The sequence below is a fragment of the Culex pipiens genome, chromosome 2 (genome assembly GCF_016801865.2).
Source record: "Culex pipiens pallens isolate TS chromosome 2, TS_CPP_V2, whole genome shotgun sequence".
NCBI classification, from domain to species: Eukaryota; Metazoa; Arthropoda; class Insecta; order Diptera; family Culicidae; genus Culex; species Culex pipiens.
In genome coordinates, this window is record NC_068938.1 from 147,293,628 (window position 1) to 147,317,428 (window position 23,801).

Here is a 23,801-nt window from a genome sequence, read left to right on the forward strand (position 1 = left end):
TGCTACGAGAACTCGCTTTGGCGTAGCCCCAGGGCTTAAGCGTTGACCGATAAGCTGTCTTCGTGAACTAGGTAGTTCTCCGATAGTGAAAATATCACAATTGCACAAGACACCGCTGCTTCTGTGACTTTTTCACTATCACAATGTGGGATTTAGGTGGGACTTCAGGATAGTACAATTGTGTTGTTGCTTAGGATTAGCATTTAAAATAAATCTGTATCCTTTCCATCCTTTTTGATGTTAAATTTAGTTGCAATTGTTAAGTTAGAGTAATGCTGTCATTAAACTTTGATTGATGTAGAATTCTAGGCATTCGTTTATGTCAAATTGTTCATAGAGTCTCGATCAATCAATAATGTCATGATATCGGACAAAATTCGTTGATCTGTTGAACTAACGGTTTTCGGATTATGGTTGTATTGACCATTGTTGCGAATCGAGGAATTACGGATCTTTTGACGTAAATGGTCATTTCTTTTTAAAATCGCGATTTCTATCCTATTTGTATATCAGTTCACAATTTTTTATTGTTTTTTTTTTATAGAAGTAGTACTACAACAATTTAAGGGAACGTTTAGTTTTGAATATTAAGTTTAGAGGATTTTAGATAAAAATTTAGATTTTCAATCCAAAGTAGTTAGCAAATGAATATTTGGACTTAAATGAATAATTGAATAAGTTGGACTTATGAATAACACACAACTGTGCATTTATTCTAGAGTCAGATCCATACAGCGTCAGTGTTTATTTGGTCGAAGTGTACTAATTCATTGGCAGATCTGGTTCTAGTTGTAATGTACGACAAGACTACTGACGGACGTGACAGGACGAGGGCCCAGTTTAGAGGTTTCAACATCAACGATGTGCGGCTGGACCACCCTCCCAAAAAAAAAAAAAAAAAAAAAAAAAAAAAAAAAAAAAAAAAAAAAAAAAAAAAAAAAATTTTCTTCTCTCTTTTCTACTGCATCAAAATGAGTTTCAGGTACATTTTGCGGGTTCTCATCATCACCAATCGATTCCTCGGAATTTTTCACGTGAGACAGAGTTATGTCAATGGATTGAACATTTCAGCAAAATATTTAAAACTGATAAAAACAAAAAAATTGGGTACATCGGAATTTTCCGCGGGTTTTTACTATCACCAATCAATTCTTCGGAATTTTTCACTCAAGAAAAAGTAATGTCAAAATATTGAAACATTTCAGCAACATATTTAAAACTGATAAAAACAGCAAAAACAAGGTAAATCGGCCTTAAACGGGCCTTACGCAAATTTCCGCGGGTTCTCACCATCACCAATCGATTCCTCGGAATTTTTTACGTAAGGAAAGTCTGAAAAACTGTACATACAATGTGTAATATTCACTGACTTTTCTCACAAAGGTGATGCGCATGCTTTTTACTATTTACTATTTTACTACCGTCAGTGGGGGTGACATTGGGTCTGGGGGTGAGATTGGGTCAAAGTGATTTTTTACGGATTTTACCATTTCTCAGGTTCTTCTCAATGAAACTGAATTCTGTTAAAAGGGTTGTGTAGGGGACATCTTAAGATGACTTCGCTGAAAAAAATCTTGTTCCTAGAACAAATCCTGTTATTTTGGCAAATGTCTAAAGTTGGGGTACGTTTTTGGCCAAAAATGACCTCTCGAAAAATCATTTTTCTAATATTTTTGTTAGAATTGCTCGAAAACTACCCAAATGTTTGAAAATCTCCACTTCGAGCGTTATATGAGATCGATCCGACCTCTACAGCCAGAGTTATTCATCTGTCTCATTGTAGACGCACTTGGCAGAAACAATGAGGCAGGTGGGGAACAATGAGACACTCTACGAAAATTAATACTTTTCTAGTAAAACATCATGTTTTTGTATTGTTCCATTGCAGGTGACTTGACTTGAACATTTTAAACCAATTTTGCCAACATGAAACTTTAACTAACAAAAGTTACAAAGCGTTTTGTAAAATCCATGTATGTATACCAAATAACTTTGTATTTTTGGTTAAATGAAGTTGAAGCTCAATAAATATGCCTAAAATCACTTTCAATACATGTGTTGAAAGATTTCCATAGAAGAAATTTGAAGAAATGTTAGTTTTGGTGTTAATGGCAGCCTAAGAGAGAAAAAGTAATTTTTGCCCATAATTTTCTTGTATACCTCAGAATCAAATATTTATAAATAACTTTTTAAGGGAGCGTCCTTAACCAAAACCACTATTACGACAGACGTGTATCCAGTAGACACACCTTACCCCCAAATATGAGCCTGATTGGTTGAAACCAACGACTTGTGAGAGCCATTTTATCATTGTTCCCCGTGTCTCATTGATGACTACTCTACCCTACTGCCACGTTTTGCAGAGTATTGTCAAATTTAAATTCTGCAATTTGATTCCATTTTAACAAGAACTTAAAATATTCGCAAACTTTATTCTGAATAATTTTCAGAATGTCCATAAAACTATTTAAAGTTTCAACAAAAGAACCGCCCCACCCTAACCTGGCTCGATTCGTCCGGTTCATTCATCGTTTTACTGTACTGGTACTGACTGTTTCCCATTGCAAAACTGGCCTTCGTCACATGAACCGCGCGCTGGCATAAACAGACTGTTTATGTCGCTCGAATAATGCCAATTTGCGAAAAAGCCAGTCTGCCATCGTTCCGTCGAAAGGAAATTGGGATCGGGTTAACGAAGAAGAAAACAATAATAATCACAGGTATTCTCGCCCATCCGTATTGATTACAACGTGTGTCCTTCTGCGGGTCTGAACACATGTAAGAAGTAGTTGAAGAAGGTGGAGGAGTGTTGACAGACAGCTCACACATGTATTGGAGCTGACATTCGTCCGAAAAAGGGGTTTTTGCAGCAGAAAGGAAGAAGAAATTGGATCCGTTTCCAGGTAAAACACCGGGACACATTCCGGGAGGAGAAAAGTATGCTACACGGATGATGAGTTCGATATACCTGCCTGATGTTGTGTTCTGGTAAGGTTTCAAATCCAATTTAGCAAAAGTTGGGGGATGAGAGGGATACACAAGAGAAGACAGACGTCGGAATGTCTGGGATATGTGGTCTGTATAGCAAATTGTGACAGTTTTGCACAATTGCTTTACGAGGGTGTCGCATTGGTATATTGAATGGGTTTTTTTTTTTTTAATAACACTTGTTGATTCTACTTAAAAGAGTAAACTGTTCATCAATTTTGTTTTTATGCTTCCAAAAATATCTTTTTGTTCCTAAAATACTACCATAACTGCCTTTTTGAAAATTAAGCAAAATTTATTTCGTAAGAAAATATTAAAAAATACAATTCCGTAACAGCTTCTCTTACCCTGGTCGATAATATCTTCTTGTTTCCTTCTTCTTACTTTCAGTTTTATGCGCCCGTAATCTTGCCCGGAAGGACCTTTTCCGTAAGTATTCCGCTCCCTCCAAGAATCAGACCCACCGCCCCTCGAATCATTATTAAAACCGGTATTATGCTTTTATATATCTGCGTCCCGTTTTCGGAGTCACCTTGAGAGATGAAAATATGAACAAAAAATAAAACGAGCCTCACCATTTCGGGACCATTCATAAACCACGTGGACACTTTGGGGGGGGGGGGGGGGGGTATGGCGATTGTCCACGATCCATACAATTTTTTTAATTTTTGTATGGACAATTGTCCACGAGGGGGGGAGGGGGGGTAACAGAATCCCAAAAAAGTGTCCACGTGGTTTATGGATGGTCCCTTCGTTACACTGCCAATTAGGCAGTCGTTTTCCCAGATTTGCAATTACTCTGAGAGCCATTCCCGCGGGATGATGGTTTTGACTTGGAATGGACTTTCCAGAGGTTTTTAAGCGCGACAATTGAGTGACGCAATTATGGCACTCTTCATTTTAATATTCGACCTCAAGTTGGACAGTTGGATTTTGCATGGGGAACGTAGAATTTAAAGTTAAAAAAAAGTTGTATGAAAATCATTTCTTAGAATCTAAGAAAGAATCCTAAAATAAAAAAAAACAGATTTTGACCAGTTTTCAATAGCTTCCGTGACGTCCGTGGCAGAGGTGCATCATTTGCCCCCGCGTTTCTGCAAACCGACTCAAAAAACGACTGTCGTTTCACCTTGCTCAAAAATTGGTCGCTGGGGTTGCCATCTTTTTGCCTAGTTTCGCACTACAACTGCAGTCAGTGAAAAGTGCTTTACGACCTATATATTGTATTCATGAGCTGCTGCTTGAAGAGTTGAGTTGAGGTTTCGCCTTGGTACCGTTAACGAAATGGAATACCGTGCCATGGGAACGCATTCCAGAGTTAGTCGGAGCGATATTGCTGAACTCAGCAGCAGCAGCTAAAAGGCACTTTTGCAGTGACTTCCCGTGCCCATCGCATTGTTTGAACGGGGCAGAAAGGTGAAAAGTAGAGTTAGTTTTTAAAAGAAAATGGAAAGTCAAACGACGGTGAAGTCTGTGGTGAAGTCAGCTGGGAAATCGAGTCGACTTTGTGATTGAAGTTCAGACTCGATTTTCGATGTTTTGATTATTCGAATTTTCGGTTCTTCAAAGGTTTCTTAGGAATTTTGGATAATTGATTCATAAACAAAATGTTTGATTATTGTGCTTTTTATTTTCTCATTTTTAACATCATATTCGAGTTCTGCGACCCCATTTTAGTCAAATTTGAGTGGCATGTCTTGTGTCACACGGCTAATTCGCTTCTTAAAAAAAAAAACATATCAGGTTGTTCGTGACTAAAACGTGATTTTTGAGCAGTTTTCTAATGACGATAGATCAGAAACTATTAGATCGACTTCGATGATATCTTTTTTTGTGAATTTTACAACTTTTTAAGGTGGTAGATGGTGTCTTTCACTTTGGGGGAAATGACTGTCAATGATGGTTCTGAATTCAGGGTCCAGAAATATTAAATTGAAATGAAAAAATAATCACTATATGTATAATGCTTCTACAAACAACACAAAGAAATCCTTTTTTTGATTGAAACATTCTGAATCAAGATTTGAATGTTTTTCTAAAACAAACATGGCCGCCAAATGGCCGTCCTACATAAGTGTTTCAGTCCTTTTTTTAAGTACCGTCATCAGGGGTGACATTGGGTCTAGAGGGTGAGATTGGGTCATACAATAATGCAGAAATTTGCAGGACCCAATCTCAACCCTTAGACCCAATGTCACCCCTGATGACCGTACCTTGAAATTTGAATTTTGAAATTATTCATATTGAAAATTATGCAAAAGATATATTTTTGGACATTGAATTTTGAACAAATAATTTTTAAGGTATCGTCAATTGAAAAATGAGAGCTAATTAAGAGACGATAAAAAAAACATTTTTTTGCTCAATTTGATTTTAAGAGGTTGTACCTCGTGCCTCAGTAACCACCGATCAACAAAGTTCAGGGTGGCCACTTAAGTCGAGAAAAGTCGGGAATTGCAAAAATCGGGAAAAAGTCGGGAATTTGTGATTTTTTGTCAAAAAGTCGGGAAAAGTCGGGAATCCCAAAAATACGTGTTTGAAAATTATTTTCTAACTCTTGAATAATTTTGTAATATTTTGCACAATTTTCAAATTAAATTGACTCTTTAGTGACTTTTTTTTTTAATTTAAGGTTCCTTTCACCATTTGATTTTTTTAAATTTATATTTATTCAGATTTTATTTTCCATGTACATTCATTCAGTTAAAATATTATTGAGTGTCCAATCAAAATCGATGTCTTTTCACCTCAAACCTTTTTTGAAAATTAATATTAGTATTGACCGGTCTTATAAACATATGAGACACAATAGCTTGTAGGGCCCTGATTAAAAAATTCTAGATTTGATACATTTAAAATCCTAATAAATAATGAATGCATTTGACACAGATTTTTATATTTTTATTGTTCATCAAACAAGAGTTAACATCTAACTTAAAACAACAACAATGTTAATGAAAAACTAATATAAAAATAGAGCCTAATTTTAACGATCATTGCCAGCATAAAGCAAGGATTCTTTGTCATTTGTCATGTTAATTAAATACTCGAAAAAATATAACAACTTGAGTTTGACAATGTTTTTTTTTGCCATTTTTAATATTTGTTTTCCCTGATTTTTTTGTTGGTTGTTGGTCGTTTTTATTCACAAAGCTTGATTTTCAGTAATCGGAAAACTTAAATATCAAATAAAATCCAATCGTTGTTCGCTCTGAACAAAAAAAAATGAAAAATACGTTTGAAAACATGAAAAAATATTTAATTTGCAAAAAAAAGTACAAGAGATTTTGATTTAAAAATCCAATATCAAAAGTTACAAAATTAAAACAGGAACATGGTAAAAACATTTTTCTAAACGAATTCCTATATATTTTTCTTAACTTTTAGAAAGAATAATAACGATTATCATGTATAATACGTGCTTTAAAATATTGGAATTTTTTGTGAAGTTTATGTTTTTACGAAAATTGTCAGGCGTTGGTTTATATTGACTTTTTCAAAACGAGTTTTTTGTTTGAAATCATTCTTCAGATAATGCCTATTATTTGAGTTTCTATAAAAGTCGGTAATTTGAAAATGGAATTTGAGTCACTCTGACAAAGCGTTAAAAAAGAAAATGTTGGGACATTTTTTCTAGCTTTTCAAAAAAAAATATTTTTTTTGTGGAATTTTATTTCTTCATAAAATATTTTCAAATAAACGATGTACTTTATCTAAATTGTAATAAAAGAACTTTCGATTGAAAATTTATTAAACATCTGAAATTTTTTATTTTTTTATTTGTTTGACCACATAAGGTAGTTCATGTAATTCCATCGTGCACCTAATGTGGGCATATCAGCACGTTGACGTTTAGTGTCAACTCCTAAGAGGGGTTTTTAACGGAAATCGAAATATAAATAGGAAATGTCTATCAATAGATTTGCAAAATAAGTTATTTAAAAATCATAAAATTGGATGAAAACAGTATCTAATCCTTAACTTAGTAAACATGTGAGAACTGCCTTGTGCCTTGTTTAGTCTCCAAATCAAATCTAATGATTTAAAAAAAATACGTGCTTTAGAAATTTAAATTCAAGTGAGAAAAACCGAAAAATATCGTGATCTTTTCCGTGTACTCAGGGTGACAAGAGAATTTTTTTTTTTTTAAATCTCAAGATACCCCCATGCCTCTATTTTTTAGACAAAAATAAGTAACTGTGCCAATTTCGAGGCCAAATCGGTTAAGGTTTAGGGGTTGCTTTTGACCATTGAAGTTTGTATGGGAAAATTCGTGTAAATGTATGGGGGAAAACATCGTTTCAGGATTTTGGCAGCAGGTTACGCAGGTCTTGCCCAAAATTGTCCAAGTATGAGATTCTTGTAGGAAATTCAATTCCCTACAACTTTGTCGAAGGGTGCAAGTAGATCCGAGTTGATCCATGACTTTGGCCGCCGATCTCTAAGATGCTATGGGACGGTGGTTCGATTCCCGCCTCAAATGTAAACAAGCAGCGTTCAACGTAAACTGTAAACTAGATTCTAGAGCAAGTAGGTGGACTATAGTTTATTTATGTTCAAGGTTACGCCCGTAAGTAAAATGCGTTAAACAAAAACTTTCACGAAACAAAAGTTACTCAAAGTGGCTTCAAGAAAAGAAAAAAAATATAAAAAATAAAAATTAAAAAAATTGATCTGTTTAAATAAGAAGTCCATGAAGAATTCACTATCATCATTTCAAGTGAAACTCAGCAGGCAAAAACGGCATTTGTATGACCAAAATTGCGAAAAAACGCTCATCTTTTCCAAAGATTTGACTAACATTTTCCAACCATCAGATTTCTCTCCAAGCTTGGACGCACCGCTCCGTAACCCCCAAGATCACACTGATTTCATATTTTTTTCTTCTCGCAGCAAAAGGAAGAATTTATCCACGCCTGGCTGGGCTCGAACCCGCAACTCACCGCACGCTACACTACTGACTTTTTGCATTGCTTAAACTGTTTGGCCAAATTTAAAATTTAAGCGCGCAGAAAAAAAATGGCCAAGTGTTTCAATTGAATAATCTGCAGACCAGAGGAGCACTTAATACCACTCCCAGCTCAGCCGCGGTGCGGTCGTGGCCAATTCTCACTTTTTATTGCGCCATTCTTCGGTCTGCGTCCTCCGAGTGCATTTCAATAAGGTGCGCTCCCCAGGTGGGGTCGCTCCCCATCAGGATTTCGCTCACGGTGTGGTGGTAGCGCGCTAGACGCCCTCTGCCCAGACTTATTGGTATTGGTCCCATGGCTTTAGTTGAGAGTTAACCCTTTGTCAAACTTTTTAGAATTTCTTTTTTCTAACTGTGTTTTTTAATCCACTTTTTACCATCTTACAAAAAAAAAACTTTGTTAAAACTTCAAACTTCTAGTTTATTCACTAAGGGTTAGGCTACAGTGTCTGCCTGTCTAGCTGGGTCTCTGTGCGAATCGGTGCACTTTACCATCAGGGCATCTTTAGCTCTCTTTTGCTGGATGGGTAAAAATGGCATTTTATTGGCTGTCGAGAGCTACTTGGTGGAACGGCTTCGGCAGCACCCAGCTTAAGCGCTCTCCTACTTCTACAGTAAAGAGTGGGGCAAATTGAACCCATTCAGCAGCAGCAGCACTTGGCATCATCATCACGGTTGAAGGAATCGCTGGTGACCTTATTTTTCTCTACTTGGGCTAGTCAGACGACGGGGGAGATTTGCAGTAGCCACCTTAAAACTAATGCATTTTAGCTGGGTGGGTTGGGATGGGTTGGTTTCTTTTTTGCTGACGATGTCAGTTTGTTATGGTCGCCCACAAAGTTTTTTGTGGAACGGTTTTTAAACTGGCATTTGACGGCGATCAGCCACAATTTTACAGACAGAATTTATACACTGGGCTGAAAAGTTGTTCGTCAAATTTTAATACAGTTTGAACGTCGAATTAAATTCCCAAAAGACGCAAGAACCATTTGCAAATAGAGCATTTTTTTTTATTTCTATTCACGGTGGGTAAGAAGGGGATTATTATGCAACTTGCATGCACCTCGGAAATTCCTCCTGGAGGTTGTTGGGGAGACTATTCTGAGTCAGAAAAATCGATTTCCAAAATATTCTGTCGGTGAAAACTGATTTTATCTCGATTTGAAGTTAAAAAACCTTATTTCACCTAAAACCTCAGAAATACGTCTTAAATCTTGGTCTAACTCTGGACAAAGATGTAAATTTTCATCAAAATATCAATTCTTAGTTCCCAAAATATATTCCTGACATAGTACACCTTAAATCGGTCCATTACTTGAGTCCCAGCGTCATGAGAAGGTGTTTTTTCTTTAAAAATATTTTCTAATTGCTCTGGTAAATAAACTGTCATGTCTGAATTCCAAAACTAATGTTGTAGCATTGTTGCAAACAAAATGAAGAACAATTTTGCAGAAAAAATAAGGAAATTTTATCCATTTTTAGTAAAATTATGTCCATTTTAGTGGGAAAATTGCTGCCAATTTTCAAAATTCATCGATATTTAACTCATTCCTGTTATTACCAGCTACTACGATCATACTCAGTAGGATGTAAGAAAAATTACTTTTTGTCGGGCATTCATGGGTTGGTTCCGGTGGGCATACTGAGCTCAAATCTCAAAAATGAGCTTGATTGAACTTAATAGGAGCTGTCGCTTTGCATTTTAATTTTAAATGGGATTTACACAGAAAAAAAAAATGATGGTAATATTCATCAGGAAATGGTGACAGATTTAGTGGTTAAAAAAATGATGAATTTTACCCCAGAAAATGATGAATTTTCATCAGTTTTTGATGAATACTCATCAGGTTCACATTTTTACACATTTTTTATGTAATATTACTCAACAAAAGAGGAAATATTCAACCTACCAAATTTTCAACATTCCAAAATTCAACTTTTTTTTTCTGTGTAACCAGTAAAAAACATGGTTTTTCAAAAATGGAAAATTTTTAGGCACTTTAGCCACTAAAGCGTTTATCTTCAACATCATTGGCATGTAGAACATGCGCAAGGCGCATGTTTTGGTATATATAACATTGAATTGAAGCACTCTGGAGCTCAGGCCTTCAATGTCTTGATTTTTTTTTCTAAAAACGGCTCAGCAGAAAAGATAGGCGACGTGCCATTTCATTTTGCTCAAAACTTCAATGTTATATATACCAAAACATGCGCAAGGATCTGTCCTACATGCCAATGATGTTGAAGAATTTCATTATTTTTTCTGCAAAATTGTTCTTCATTTTGTTTGCAACAATGCTACAACATTAGTTTTGGAATTCAGACATGACAGTTTATTTACCAGAGCAATTTAAAAATACTTTTTAAAGAAAAAACACTATTTTACACCTTTTCATGACGCTGGGACTCAAGTAATGGACCGATTTAAGGTGTACTATGTCAGGAATATATTTTGGGAACTAAGAATTGATATTTTGATGAAAATTTACATCTTTGTCCAGAGTTAGACCGAGATTTTAGACGTATTTTTGAGGTTTTAGGTGAAATATTAGATTTTTTAACTTCAAATCGAGATAAAATCAGTTTTCACCGACAGAATATTTTGGAAATCGATTTTTCTGACTCAGAATAGTCTCCCCAACAACCTCCAGGAGGAATTTCCGAGGTGCATGCAAGTTGCATAATAATCCCCTTCTTACCCACCGTGCTATTCAGTTCAATTGGTCAATAGTCAAGTTAAAATAAGTTCATACGCAGTAGATAATACAATTTTGCAGTTTCTTTCAACTGTGTGTCACTTTAAAATCCGTTTGGAGCAATGTTTACTTGAAAAAAAAAAATGAGAAAAAAACATACCTACTAAAATTGCATATGAGCACACCAGGGATGCCAGATGAAATTTTGAGTTATCTGCAAAAAATTTTTCAAATATCTGCAAAAATCTGCAAACTCAAATACACGAAAAACTAGGTTTATGGATTCGTATCCTACAATTCTGTTTAACAAAATTATGGTGTTTAACTCAAACAACGTGCACATGTCTTTTTTATGTACTTAAATCTGTGTGAAAACAAACTATTTAGCTAAAATTATTTACAATATTTTCAAATAATTTGAGAAAGTCTTCATAAAATATACTATAGCTTCAATTAAATCTTATTTACCTGCATTCCTTTTCGATAAACGGCAGGATACCCTTAGTATAACTTTAAAATTACACAAACAGTGTTCTAAAAATTTACATATTTTTGTCAAGCTACCTTTTGTATGTTTTATTCCTCAAATTTGTGTTTTCCTATTTCCAGATTAGGCTAATATAAATATACTTTTTAGGGTTTTTTTTCCAATGTTTTCGAAGACAAAAAAAATTAACTGTCTTCTAAAATAATTTTAATTCAATAATTTCGGCATGGTTTTCGCGACGGTTTTAGTTTTGCCTATTTTGTGATACTTTTGAATAACTTGACAAAAAGTTAAATAAAAATATGCGATAGTATTATTTCGTGCAGTATTGTATCTAAGGAAATTATTGTTTCAACGGCTATCAACGGTTTAAGCTGATTTCACGTAATTATATTTTTAAATCTTTAAAGTCCATGTAGCATATTTTCAGATAAGTCTAATTTTTTGATAACCGTTTCAATGGCTTATTTTTCTTGCACCACTTTACTTGAATTGTTTACTATTTGTATGGTCATGTCAGTTATTTTCATAAACTTCAAATTTATCATAATTCTCAAAAGTGGAAAGGAGTTATTGTTACATCTCGCTGTAAAAATACATATGCGACAATTTTCTAAATTGATACGAAAGTTCTTATTTATTTCAAATGTAGGTCTCTGAATTCTTAATTCATTCATATGAAAATTCATTGTTTGCTTCGCTTCGCTTTTTTACTTGTAATTAAAGGATGACTTACTCAACAAATAAAAAGTAATAATAAAACAGTTAACAATAGATAAGACTGCCGATGGTAAAATATTTCAATAGTTCATCGCTAACAACATTTTTGGATGTTTTTGTGATCAGAAAAATAACCAGGCTAGCGTAGTTCAAGTCTGGCCCTGGAGAATCCGGAATATCTCCGGCCAGGAACCTGGAATCTAGGTTTTTTTGATGCATCGTGTTCGATGTTAAATTACTGATCGAACGAACCCAGAAGAACTAAAATTGGTTTAGTTTGAGCCAAGATAGTGGAAATATTCAATATTAAAAAACCAAGTGATAATTAAATGGCTAACAAATCTGTAATTTAAACTTAAAAAATTGTAAAATACCGTCCACACCTAAATCTCCTAAGACTTCGCTAAAAATTTACTATGGAAAATCAAATCACATTAAAAATAACTTAGTCTTTGTCTTATTGTGGGTCGTTGAACTCTTATATGCCCCCTTAAACATCCGAAGTGATCTGGAAAAATGTACAGTTTTTTAAAATTTTATACATATGTACCCTTTAGGCATTTCACACCTTATGTTCTGAAACATTAAAAAAAACTTGAATCCTAGCTCTACATTTTGTAAAGTAACTCATGCTGAAAATTGTGGAACAATAAGTAAGTAAAAAGACGATTTTTTAAAAAAACTTCCGGAGCAACAGCTTAAGAGAATGTTTGATAAAATGTTTTTTTTTTAATATTGTGTTTGTTTGTTTATCACAAGTAAATCTGTAGAAATTCATAAATGTAAAACTTTGATCAGTCGAGTCTGGGTTGTATGAAGAGCGTTCAATTTTCCGGGGTTACAAAATTCCAGGGAAACGGGAATGTAGAAATTTATCAAAAATTGATCTGATCCTGGTTTGGATTATTATTTTGCAACAAAATTGTAGAGAATAGCAATAGCAATGGTTAAAATAAGTGTGAGAATCAATTAATGCCTTGACTGCCTGTAAAAAAACTGAAGACTTCAAGAAAATATGTATTTTTCAATTTATAAGCATACAAAATAAAAAAAATAATTATAAGTATTTTTTTCTAGGGTTTTTTCTCAAAATTAATTTTCCCTAAAAGAGCTAGCTAGCAAAATCTTTACTTAGAACTATGTACCCTCCCTGTAAAGGCTTATGAATTGATCTCAGTTGAAAGGTTCTCCAAATCACTGAATTGCAAATGTAACATCCTGGAATAGAACTGTTGAATTTTAATAAACACTGAATGAAAATTTAATTTTTTTAAAGTAGGTATTATTTTTTTAATAACAGTGTTTGGGCAGTGAGTAAAATTAATTCATGCTCAAAAACCATAAAATGCTTTTAAATTTATCTCTGTGACCAGCTCGAGAGAATATACTGAAGCATAATATTGATAATTAAGTTGCAATGAAAAATATATAATGCAGAAAATATGTTTTTCATGGCAAATATTTTTTCCAGAAAAAAATTTACTGGTTTGAGCTCAGCAATAAATAAAAAAAAAAAAGAAGTTGACTTTATAGCTGTCGGCCACCATTGCTAGTACCAACCACTAGTGTCTTCCTTTTTATCTACAAGGACTTCGCCGCCCTGGGCTCCTAAGTGTATGAAAGTATGGCACGGAGCGACGGCGCCGAATACCCATATTTACACAAAGAATTTTAGAGCGCCCGCCGCGGGATTCGAACAGTCGACTTCTGGATTGTGAGTCCAGTGCGCGGTCCGATTGATCCACACGGGCGGGACCAGCAATAAATAAATAAGCATTAAATTTGCCTTAAAAATAATCCTTTTCACTTAAAATACAATTTTTATGCAATCACACCTCAAAGTTTTCAAATATTTGGAGCGAGCTTTTTGAAAAAATGTTTGCATGTTTTGGGCACTTTTGTGTAATATGAAAAAGTTTTTCAATGATTTTTTAATTATGCAACCTTCGGTTAAAATCATTTTCATAGCAAAAAAGTAGTTCAGTAGTTTCATATTTAAACATCTTACGCCCTTGGTAGCTCTAGTGCCATATACATTTTCAACTTTAAACTGAAATTTCTCGAACAAATTCACAAATTAACCTAATTCTCCTAGTACAGCCCTCTTTGAGACATTTAATGTTATCAATTCAATTTTCATCTAATTTGGTCATGGTAAACAAAAACGTAGAGGAAACTTAATTTTGATCTTGGTGGGAAGGGGTACTTTATTTTCAAATGGTATATGGTATTTAACTATTTTTTTTATTTAAAAAAATGTTCCAAAAGGATAAGAAAATGTATACTTTCGATTGAATTTCGGGAAATCCCGGGAAATTAACAATTTTCCGGGAAACGGGATTTTTTTCTTCGGGAAATCTCGATAATTCCTGAGACGGGAAATTGGACGCTCTAGTTGTATGTGTTCTCTTAAAAATTTTTTTTTTTGTTAACATTTAAAAGTCAACACTTTATTGGCGATATTCCTCCTCAATAAGCTTGACTCTTGAACAAAACAAAAATTGAAAAATACATAAATATATAACTGTCGTTTTGATCTGTTTTTGCTTTTGGTCCGAAAACATAATTAACAATTTCGTAAAAAAATTAAATATATCAAAAATAAAAAAAAACTCGCATTATTGTTCAGAATGGCTCTAATATTTTATTTTTTTATATGTGTTTATTTAAAACATAAATTTTAAATTGAAATTTCGGAGCGGCCGTAGCTGACTGGTTACGGTGTTCGCTTTGTAAGCGAATGGTTCTGGGTTCGAATCCCATCTGCTCCCAACGAGAAAGTTAAGAACACATAAATTTTAAATGATGAATATGAACGAAAAATCAAAGTCACTCGAGGCGGGGTTCGACCCTCCATCCTTTGGATTGGTAAGCAAAAATGCTAACCACTAGGCCATGACGACTTGTGGCGCTATAACCACGGCAAATAGTGTCCAGGGCATTCGTGGAAATACAATGTCCCATCCCAGAGGGTCCCGGAGTACCAAACCTTCTAAGCATGGTGCTCCCAAATTTTAAATTGAAATTTCTATTTTGAGGAATATTTTGAAAAAGTTTTAAAAAGCCAATATTTAAAAAAAATGTTCAAAAATGTGTCAAGAAATTACCTTAAAATAAAAAAAAATACCTTGTGTAAATAAAACTCAATTGTTTGAAGAAATTCGAAGAATAGTTTTTTTTTTAAATTGTGTTTAAATTATTAACTGCAATTAAATTATTTTTAAACATTTTATAAAATATTTGATTAAAAATGCACAATAACGCAAAAAGTGCATTTCGATTTTTTCATAAATATTGTTGTGCTGAGTAAATTAAACTTTATAAACTTGCTACGACCATTTGTATTCAAATGCAATCGACCAAACAATTGCAATAATATTCTAAACAAAATAAAAATAAATCAAATAAACACATTGTTAGATATCTTTGTTTTTCTTTCTTATAATCCAAATAAATTGAACTTATTTGCAACACTATTTAGTTTATTTGTTTATTTTAAAATAATCTGATAAAAATATTGTAATGAAAAAAAATTATTGCATTTTCAACTTTTATCAAACATTAGTTCCGAACAGCTTCAGAAAAATCCGAAAAATCAGACCTGCAAAATCGTGCATTTCGTGTTGAATATTAAAAAAAAAAATCAAAACTATAGCCTTGTGCCCTATCAGAAAACTAGAAACGCTTTGATTTATTTTATTTTTATATGTTTTTAAGTTTATCTCCATTGAATCCTTATGTGAGCCAAAATTTCTTTTTAAATATCAATTGCATTAGTTTTTAAAATTCTATTTATTTAAAAAATTTCTTTTGTGTGCACTGCTGCTGAATTTTCAATGGGAAAACAATTAAAACTAAAATAATAGTCTTTCAGAAATTTCGAATCATAATTATTTAAATCAATCCAATTAAATAAAAAAAATAATAGGCATAGATAAATAAGTATGCAACTAACGTTTTTGTGCAATTTAAGAAACACAAACCCAAAATTAAAAACAAGGCAAACAATATATGTTGAAATGTTTTTAGAATGTTTGAACATTTGACTTGAAAATACTAAACTACCGTCATCAGGAGTGACATTGGGTCTGGAGGATGAGATTGGGTCATACAAATTTCAGCAATGTCACCCCTGATAACGGTTATCATTCTTTATATGTGAACGCCTTAGGTTCTTTATACATCAGACAAAATCATACAAGATTTTTTTCTTTTATATCTAGAGTTTTTTTCCTATAAGCTATTGTCTTTCATATGTTTATAGGACCTTTTCGAAAAAAAATCTGCAGATATTTATTGTGATACAAACAGTAATGCAGAAAGTGCTACAAAATTCATTAGAAAAAGTGACCAGCTTTCTTTGGGATCATATTCATATATGATTCGTTTGTAATTTGTCGTTTCCTTATTCATCTTTATAAGTTATGAAAAAAAGAGGGGACAAAAACAAAAGAAAATATTTGCAACATCATTGTTGATTGAATTGGGATAATATTTTTTATAACTTGTTAGTTTATGTTTTTTGGAAAATTGAAATTAGCTGTTTGTCATACGTTTTATAAGCTTACAAAACTGAATAAGTTATCAAAACCAAAACTCACTGTGAAACAAATCATCGACAAATTTGACTGTACCGGCTCAATAAAAAAAGAACCCCGGAATATTTTCTTACACATAAATGTCATGTAGATTGAACAATTTTGTACCTGTGCTTCCCGCAAAAAGAAAACTGGACTTTTAAAAAGAATGTATACATAATCGCTACAGTTTAGCCTGATTGACTTTTTCGCAATTTTCGGTTAAAAATTGAGTTTTTGCGTGATTTAAGGAAAAGCTCGTTAAGTTTTTTGGTCAATATTTTTGGCGACTAAGGTAAAATCGAATGTAAATTAAATTAAATTGAATGTTTAATTCAGAATTTGCCATTGAAAATTCTTCTTCAAATCTTATAATAGCAATATACCAGGATAAACGGCCTAAAAACAACTGAGACCGGGACCAACGTTTTACTTCTCCATCCGATAGAAAAATATTTTGATAACCGCATTGAAAATCTTATGTAACTTCGCATTCTCATTTCTTTTGTTTCTGAAAAATAAACAGAGGTAGAAAACCAAATTCACCGTTAATTCTTAATATTTACAAAACATAAAGAAATTAATATAAAAAATGCCAAAACATCCTCCGTGTACGCACGAGTGCAAGCAGCAGTCAAGTGCTCAGTGCTCCATCGTTTTTTGAAATTTTTCGCCGTAATTTACCGTGATTCGCCGCGAGTTTGCTCCAACAGCATGCCAAGGGCCGGCCGTGGCCGTGGCAGTTCGAGTGCGGCCTCGAAAAACCCGCGAAGTTCGTCTACCGGCCGTGTGCAAAAAGGTAAACAAACCAACGCCGCGTCGTCCGCCATCGCGCCGGGGAGTGTGTGCGCCAAAGGATTTGACCCCAAGTTATTACACCCTAATTACCGTGTCCAGGGCCGCAGCCCTATAAGGCTCCGTTCAGCTACTTCCGGCAATCTGTCGACCGATGGCGCTTCAACATCCGCCAACATTCCCACTAGTAACAAGTTCGCGAGACTGAGTGACGAGGAAAGCAGCTACAACAACACCGACGGTAGCACTACCGACGACGACGACGACCATGGTCGTGCACGGAAGAAAGTGATTTCGCCAAAAAAAGTAATTACTCCAAAGGAACGACGACCACCACCAATTTTCGTTTTGGACACGTTGGCGGACGATGTTGACGAGCAGCTGGAAGGCCTCGTGTACTGCCTCAAAATAGGTAAATCGTCAGTGCAAGTGTTCACATTTGACCAAAAGAACTTCGACCTGGTTGTGGAGAAATTGAAGCGTAAAAGCTTCAAGTTCTACACATTCGACCCCGTACAGAAGACAGCTGTTAAGGTCGTCTTGCAGGGGTATCAAGACCGCCCGATCTCCGTCCTCAAGGAGCACCTCTCGGGTGTCGAAATAACGCCGCGAGACATAAAAGTCCTCTCGCGGAAGACAACCGTCACAGGTACACACACACTGTACCTGTTGTACTTCGACCGCGGCACCGTCAAAATTCAAGACCTGCGGCGGACTAAGGCGTTGGACGGTTTTTGGGTAAACTGGCGGTTTTACTCCAAAAATCCGACGGACGCAGCGCAATGTCACCGTTGCCAGAAATTCGGCCACGGCTCGCGGAACTGCAACCTCCAGCCCCGCTGCGTGAAGTGCGGTGAGTCACACCTCTCGGAGGTGTGCGCACTGCCACGAAAGGCGGACTTGGGGGAAAACGCAGAACAAACCAGGCCGCGCGTAAAGTGCGCGAACTGCGGCGGTAACCATACCGGTAATTACCGCGGATGCGTCGCGCGCAAGTCCTACCTCGAGGAGCAGGAAAAGAGGAAGAAGAAAGCAGCAGCGTCCCATCCTCCTCAGCGAAGTACGAGTGCAGCCGTTCCTGCAGCTGGCCAGCGAACGGTTCCAGCGGACAACTCAGCGTTCCCTCCTGGCTGGGGGCGATCGTTTGCCAGCGTGGTCGCTGCCGGCAGCGGCAATGCGGCCCAGCAAGAAGTGACCGGGGAAGATCTTTTTACCCTGCCGGAGTTCTTTGCTCTCGCAGGGGAGATGATGACGCGGTTCCGGAGCTGCCGTAACAAGGCGGAGCAATTTCTAGCCCTCGGGGAATTAATGATTAAGCACATCTATAAAGGATAAAAAACTGTGATCTAGTTTTAAGCTTTCTCTATTTCTATCCCCTTTTCCTAGCAAGTTTAGTAAGTTTTTTTTCTTAATTTTTCTTACTCTTGGCAACACCTTTATTTACAAGCAATAACTGTTCCAAAATGGATTATGATGTAACACACAGCTGAAAGGAACTCCAAAACTCTGTTTTGTACCTCAAAAGAACTTATTGTATCTGATTATTCACCAATAAAACCGAATTTGAATTTGAAAAAATGCCAAAACTCATCTCATTATGTTTTCAAAATTGTCCCATATAAGAATCTGAAAACTCCATGAAGTTAACAACAATATTTGCTTCAAATAATTAACGACAGCGTTTTTCCAACAATAGCCAAAATCTTGGAAAACATTTACTGAGATTGTTTAAACGAATGTTAAACAGAACTTAGGATTAATTACAATTGAATTATCTTGAAGCCAAGCAATTTCAACCTTTTAACACCTAGATTTGAGTAGGAATCTTACAGTACACCAAAGCCATGTTGTAGAGCGCGCAATCTGAATTGTATTTTTTTTGCGACAAATGGTTGGTAAAATTTGGAATACTTGCATATTTTGACAGTTATCAAACTTGACATAGGTCTAAGAAGATTGATTCTAAATTTGTAAATGCTATGTACAGTTGGGTTACTCAACTTATTCAAAAAAAAAAATGTCACATACCCAGTCACGACGTTCCAGCAGGATTCTAGCAGGGTTCTTACAGAGTTGGATATTCTTACAGCATTCTAGCAGGATTGTTCCACCGTTCTAGCAGGATTCTGACAGAACCAGCTCTGCTAGAATATTTCGTGACTGGGTAAGGATTAAAGTTTTTTTTTGCAAACCTCGCCGGTAAAATATCTGCAAAAATCTGCAACAAAAAAGTTGTCTGCAACAAATTTCGGAAATCTTCAAATTTGCAGAGAAATCTGCAAATCTGGCATCCCTGGAGCACACAGAAAAAAAATGATGGTAATATTCATCAGGAAATGGTGACAGATTTTGTGTAAAAAAAGTGTAATATTACATCAGAAAATGATGAATTTTCATCAGTTTCTGGTGAATATTCATCAGGTTCACATTTTTACACATTTTTTAGGTAATATTACTCAAAAAAGAGGTAATATTCAACCTACCAAATTTTCAACATTCCAAAATTCAAGTTAAAATACTGTGCAATTCTCTCAGAATTCGGTCATTCGTTTTTTTTTGTATTTTTTAATTCGGCTGAAACTTTTATGGTGCTTTCGGTATGCCTAAAGCAGCCATTTTGCATCATTAGTTTGTCTATATACTTTTCCATACAAATTTGGCAGCTCTCCATACAAAAATGATGTATGAAAATTCAAAAATCTGTTTCTTTTGAAGGAATTTTTGATCGATTTGGTGTCTTCGGCAAAGTTGTAGGTATGGATAAGGACTACACTGGAAAAAAAATGATAAAAGGTAAATTTTTTTTGGTGATTTTTAATTTAACTTTTTGTCACTAAAACTTGATTTGCAAAAAACACTATTTTTAATTTTTTTTAATATGTTTTAGGGACCAACTTTTCAGAAATTTCCAGGTTGTGCAAAAAATCTTTGACCAAGTTATTTATTTTTTAATCAATACTGATTTTTTCAAAAAATCGAAATATTGGTCGCAAAAATTTTTCAACTTCAATTCTCTATATTTTGTTTTTTTGAACTTTGTTGATACGACCCTTAGTTGCTGAGACATTGCCATGCAAAGGTTTAAAAACAGGAAAATTGATGTTTTCTAAGTCTCACCCAAACAACCTATCATTTTCTAACGTCGATATCTCAGCAACTAATGGTCCGATCTACAATGTTAATATATGAAACATTCGTGAAATTTTCCGACCTTTTCGAAAACAATATTTTCATAATTTTTAAAATTTAGACTAACATTTCAAAAGGGCCAAACATTCAATATTTCGCCTTTTTGAAATGTTTTCAATAATACGCCCTTTCCATACAAATTTGCTGCCAAATTTGTATGGAAAAGTATATGGACAAACTAATAATGCAAAATGGCTTCTTTGGGCATACCAAAAGCACCATAAAAGTTTCAGCCGGATTAAAACATACAAAAATTAAAATAAAATAAAAAGACCGAATTCGTAGAGAATTGCTCATATATGTATAGTCCGTTCAGTTTTGCAAAAGGTTGAATGAAATTTTAAAATGCCGTTTTGACGGTGTCTGGACCAAAGAGCCCATGTCTGAAAATATTTTAATCGGATTACTTGGACAATTTTACGTAACATACTCAAAAATGGGAGGTGTTCATTAGCAGGATTCCGAGTTATGATTTTTTGAAAATGAAAACCGGGATATCAAACGCGCAATATCGAAAAAGATGCATAAACGGGAAAAATCTAGTTTTTTCATTAAAACTGCGATAACTTTAAAATTTCAGTTTGCAAAAATTGCACATGCAGTTTGTAATATTAAGTGTATTTTTTGACGAAGGTGATGTGCATGCTTTTGCATGCGATTTTACCATCGGATTTTTTGCTGTGAAATTATACATTGCCAAACTTTTGAAAGATACTAACTTGCTCACTTCCTGTCTAATTTATTGCATGATAGGTATCGGTTTAAAAGCATTTCAGGAGCTTTATTCCAACGTCAACGGTTGTAAAGCTTTTTAAGAGCTTTATGTCAACGCAACATTAGATGCCCGATGGAAATACGTGCTTTTCTATATTTGAGTAAACAAATGAATCCGTAATGCATTTTCATAAGTGCATACCATTGCGCAATGTATAAATCCACTAAGCGGTTCTTTAATCGACTCGAACATCCGTTCGTGCCAGTGCCACACAAAAGAAGCCGAATCCACTTAAGTTTGGCCCCAAAATATAGTTGTTACACATGAATGAATAAGAAAAACAACAACAGCAGAAATACAAAGGAGCAGAGGCAACAAGTGAATTATTTTATTAGCCATTAATCGCCGAATAATTATCGGGCCACGCAGTTGTTAAAGATTCGCGATTCGTTTCGTGCGCTTGCCGAGAACCGAGTCGTTCGACATGGGTCGTTTTCTGACTTCTGCCACTGGTTTTCGAGGGGTGTGAGCGAACTTGACCGAGAATTGGGCCGCGCTTTTGATGATGGCTGCGGCGCCGCCGACGACGTCGAATCGCTACAAGTCTTTAGTCAAGTAAAAACGTCAACATGGGTGGTTTGTTGACAGTAGAAAAAAAAAGTGCAATGGCAAAGGTCCGCCATCGCACAACAAACGCGATTACCATTTATTGGACGAACGCTGTGTGGAGTTGAAAAGATCGCCGCCGCCGCAAAGTCCGCGAGCAGATCAGAGCAGCAGAGAGTCCACACGAATGACTTGTTTATTCATTATGGACGTCGTTCAGAGCGTTGATTAATTGCACTTTTGTGGGAGAGATTTGAGCCAGCTTAAGCTACTTTTTGCAATGCGCGCAGTCAGCGGCGGTTTGCTTCCGGTTTAAGATAGCAGCATGTAGGAGGAACACTTCTTACGTGACTTTGGTGGGAAATGTTAATCTCACGCTGTTTGAGGATTTTTTGCAATGAATTTCGTCGATTGTAACGAAAATACGTAAAATGTATCTTAGAACTGTTCACCAGAGTAAGACTTGAATAAACATCAATTTTTAACACTTTTTATGGTTTTGAAAAATAAAATGATCATCTTATTCAGTTACGGTTTTTTTTATTATTTATTATTTGTTGTACTTTTGATCCTCGGTCCTAACCTGGTCGCAGCACCTAAAAGGACCTAATAAAAATAAGTTGTAATGAAAAAAATAAGGTTTTGAAAAAAAAAACAAAGCATTAAATATTGTTTCGATGATTTACGAAAGGTTCATTATTAGGTGGGGAATTTCTCAGAATGAATGACGCCAAAGTTCAGTTGTGCAAAACGTAATGAATATGTTTTTAAAAAGTCTCCAGAGTCCCCACTGAGGTGTGGATGACCTACGACTTTTCGTTGTTCGCGGTATAAATGGCGCAAACCAACCAAAAATAGCACACTCTTTTTTTATACAACATTTACAGTTCTACTTGGTGTTCGTTTTTGTAATCCAGTATTACACTTCTTCTTAGATCGGATTTTCGATTTATTGTAATTCGGGATTACGTAATCCTGCATTACATCTTCCTATCAGATTTGTTATTGCAGATTATGTTATTCTGAATTACAAAAAAAAAATGAATGGTGTAGATTTGTTATTACTTGTTTATTTATTTTTTTAACATCCTTGTTCATACAAAATTATTTAAATGATTTTACTTTTTTTTCGATAACACGCACTAAACTAGTGAAATTTAGAATAGGATTTTGGATTTTGAATTTTGATCACTTTCAATTTTGATAGTTGATGTTAATGCGGGTAACGTATTTTCCCTTTGTCCACCTCGTTAGCAGATACTGAAGTCCACGTGCTGTGCTCCTGAACTCAGATCCAAGTTTTTCACCAATCTTTTTCAGTATTATTTCAAACGAAAGCAACCCTTACAAAAACAATAGATCAATTTTGGAAGATTTTTCAGTACTAATGCTCTTGATCTAGACTGTACCTCAGTGAATTTTAGATTTTTGCAAACAAAATCATTTTTTGTCATGCCGATGATTGACAGAACAGCTTGAACAAGAAGTCTTGGCGTTTCTGATGAATGTTCAAATTTTTACATATTTTTAAGTAAAATTACTTAAAAATAGGTAATATTCAACCAACAAAATTTTCAACCTTCAACTTTCTTTTCTGTGTTGATACTTTAGAAACATTAGTAGTTTTATAATTTAAATTTTCCATATCTAATCCATTTTAATATAAGCAGTTCACGTTTAAATGCTTCCCAATTATATACAGTGAATCCACGCTCGTGCAAACGCTCACTTCCTCATGCTCAAATCTCGGAACAAAATTCGCAATTGCACAACAAAGTCGATTAGTGGGTAAAAGTAAAACTCACTTTGATATCGCTCAGTACACATCGCCCATTTAGTGAATGTATGTTTCAAAAGGCACAATTAAAACTGTTTGAATTCCTCTGTGAGTGTGCCTATCTGTATTCATATATCTGCAAAGTGTGACTAGACTCTTTTTTCGCTTCCAGTAGATACCGCCTAACCAGCCCAGCTAAAATGCCCCAAAGTCAGACAGTCGGCAGCAGTTGGTTAATTTCCATGCTTTTCGCTTCATGCTTCGGTGCACTTCCGGTGTTCC

The 23,801-nt window shown here is 35.0% G+C and overlaps 1 protein-coding gene across 2 annotated transcripts in view; it reads left to right on the plus strand.

Moving 5' to 3' along the window:
• The window catches only part of LOC120414865 (E3 ubiquitin-protein ligase SMURF2), an 87,352-nt gene that overhangs the window by 16,584 nt on the left and 46,967 nt on the right, over nt 1-23,801 (plus strand). For both annotated transcript variants that reach the window (XM_039576183.2, XM_052707810.1), the window contains exon 3: nt 3,379-3,417. In XM_039576183.2, coding sequence (XP_039432117.1) covers nt 3,379-3,417 — 39 coding nt within the window. The remainder of the gene's footprint in view (nt 1-3,378; nt 3,418-23,801) is intronic.